Source organism: Ceratina calcarata, unplaced genomic scaffold (genome assembly GCF_001652005.2).
Source record: "Ceratina calcarata isolate Rehan_Ccalc_2016 unplaced genomic scaffold, ASM165200v1 scaffold25.2, whole genome shotgun sequence".
In the NCBI taxonomy this organism is placed as follows: Eukaryota; Metazoa; Arthropoda; class Insecta; order Hymenoptera; family Apidae; genus Ceratina; species Ceratina calcarata.
This window is the reverse complement of record NW_017147018.1, coordinates 33,527-34,271: the sequence shown is the minus strand read 5'-3', so window position 1 is coordinate 34,271 and position 745 is coordinate 33,527. Positions and strand designations below refer to the sequence as shown.

The 745-nt window shown below is 43.4% G+C and overlaps 1 protein-coding gene across 1 annotated transcript in view; it reads right to left on the bottom strand.

The window, feature by feature from the left end:
- Positions 1–90: 90 nt before the first annotated feature.
- Positions 91–745, bottom strand: part of LOC108623017 (uncharacterized) — a 3,730-nt gene continuing 3,075 nt past the window's right edge. Inside the window, exon 3 of the mRNA XM_018021256.2 lies at positions 91–272. Within this exon, the coding sequence (XP_017876745.1) occupies positions 152–272 (121 nt within the window). The 3' untranslated portion in view covers positions 91–151. The remainder of the gene's footprint in view (positions 273–745) is intronic.

Below are 745 nucleotides of genomic sequence, written 5' to 3'. Positions count from 1 at the left end.
CATAATAATATTCAAGAATTCACAAAACTAATTGAAATTGTAATTACAACGAAGATAATCATCTACGATGACGTTGAATATATAATTCTTTTATCATCGAATTCAGCAGCTCTTTTACACTAATTCTGTAATCAACGAAGGATGCAAATACTCACGTAAACACGGCGTGCATGATTTCCTCGAAGAAGGTTCCCTTGCCGACGTTCGAACGATCCCTGTTCGCAGCGTGGCAGATCGCCTTCAGGACGCAAGCCTTTCCGTCCAAGCCTCGGCTACACGGGATAGAACACGAAGCGGTTTGGTTAAAGCCGCGCACGGATCGTTTATCATTATCAGGCTCGTTATCTTGAACCAGTTGTGTCTGCGAGCTGCGCTCGGGTCTATTCATTAAGTTCGCGATAATACCGTCGCGTCGTGCCCTGATATTGGCCGAGCAACCGACGGCCACGGTGTAAACCGCCCCTTTCTAACTAAACCCACCGCCACTCACCCCCTCTGTTAACCCTTCGAGCAAATACCGGCAATTATAAAGCGCCACGGCAGTTAAGATTCGGTTAATCCTCTGCCAGCAATTCTCCGATCTATCCTAAATCTTTGAATCAAGTTAACGTCAGAAACGGAATCACAATGTCGTTCATCCGTTGTTCGTTTATTATCATTTAATAATAAGAAAAAATAACGATTGTGCTGACACTTCAGTCTATCATAAATTAGACTCTATCTTTGTTATTTTAGTCAATCTGGC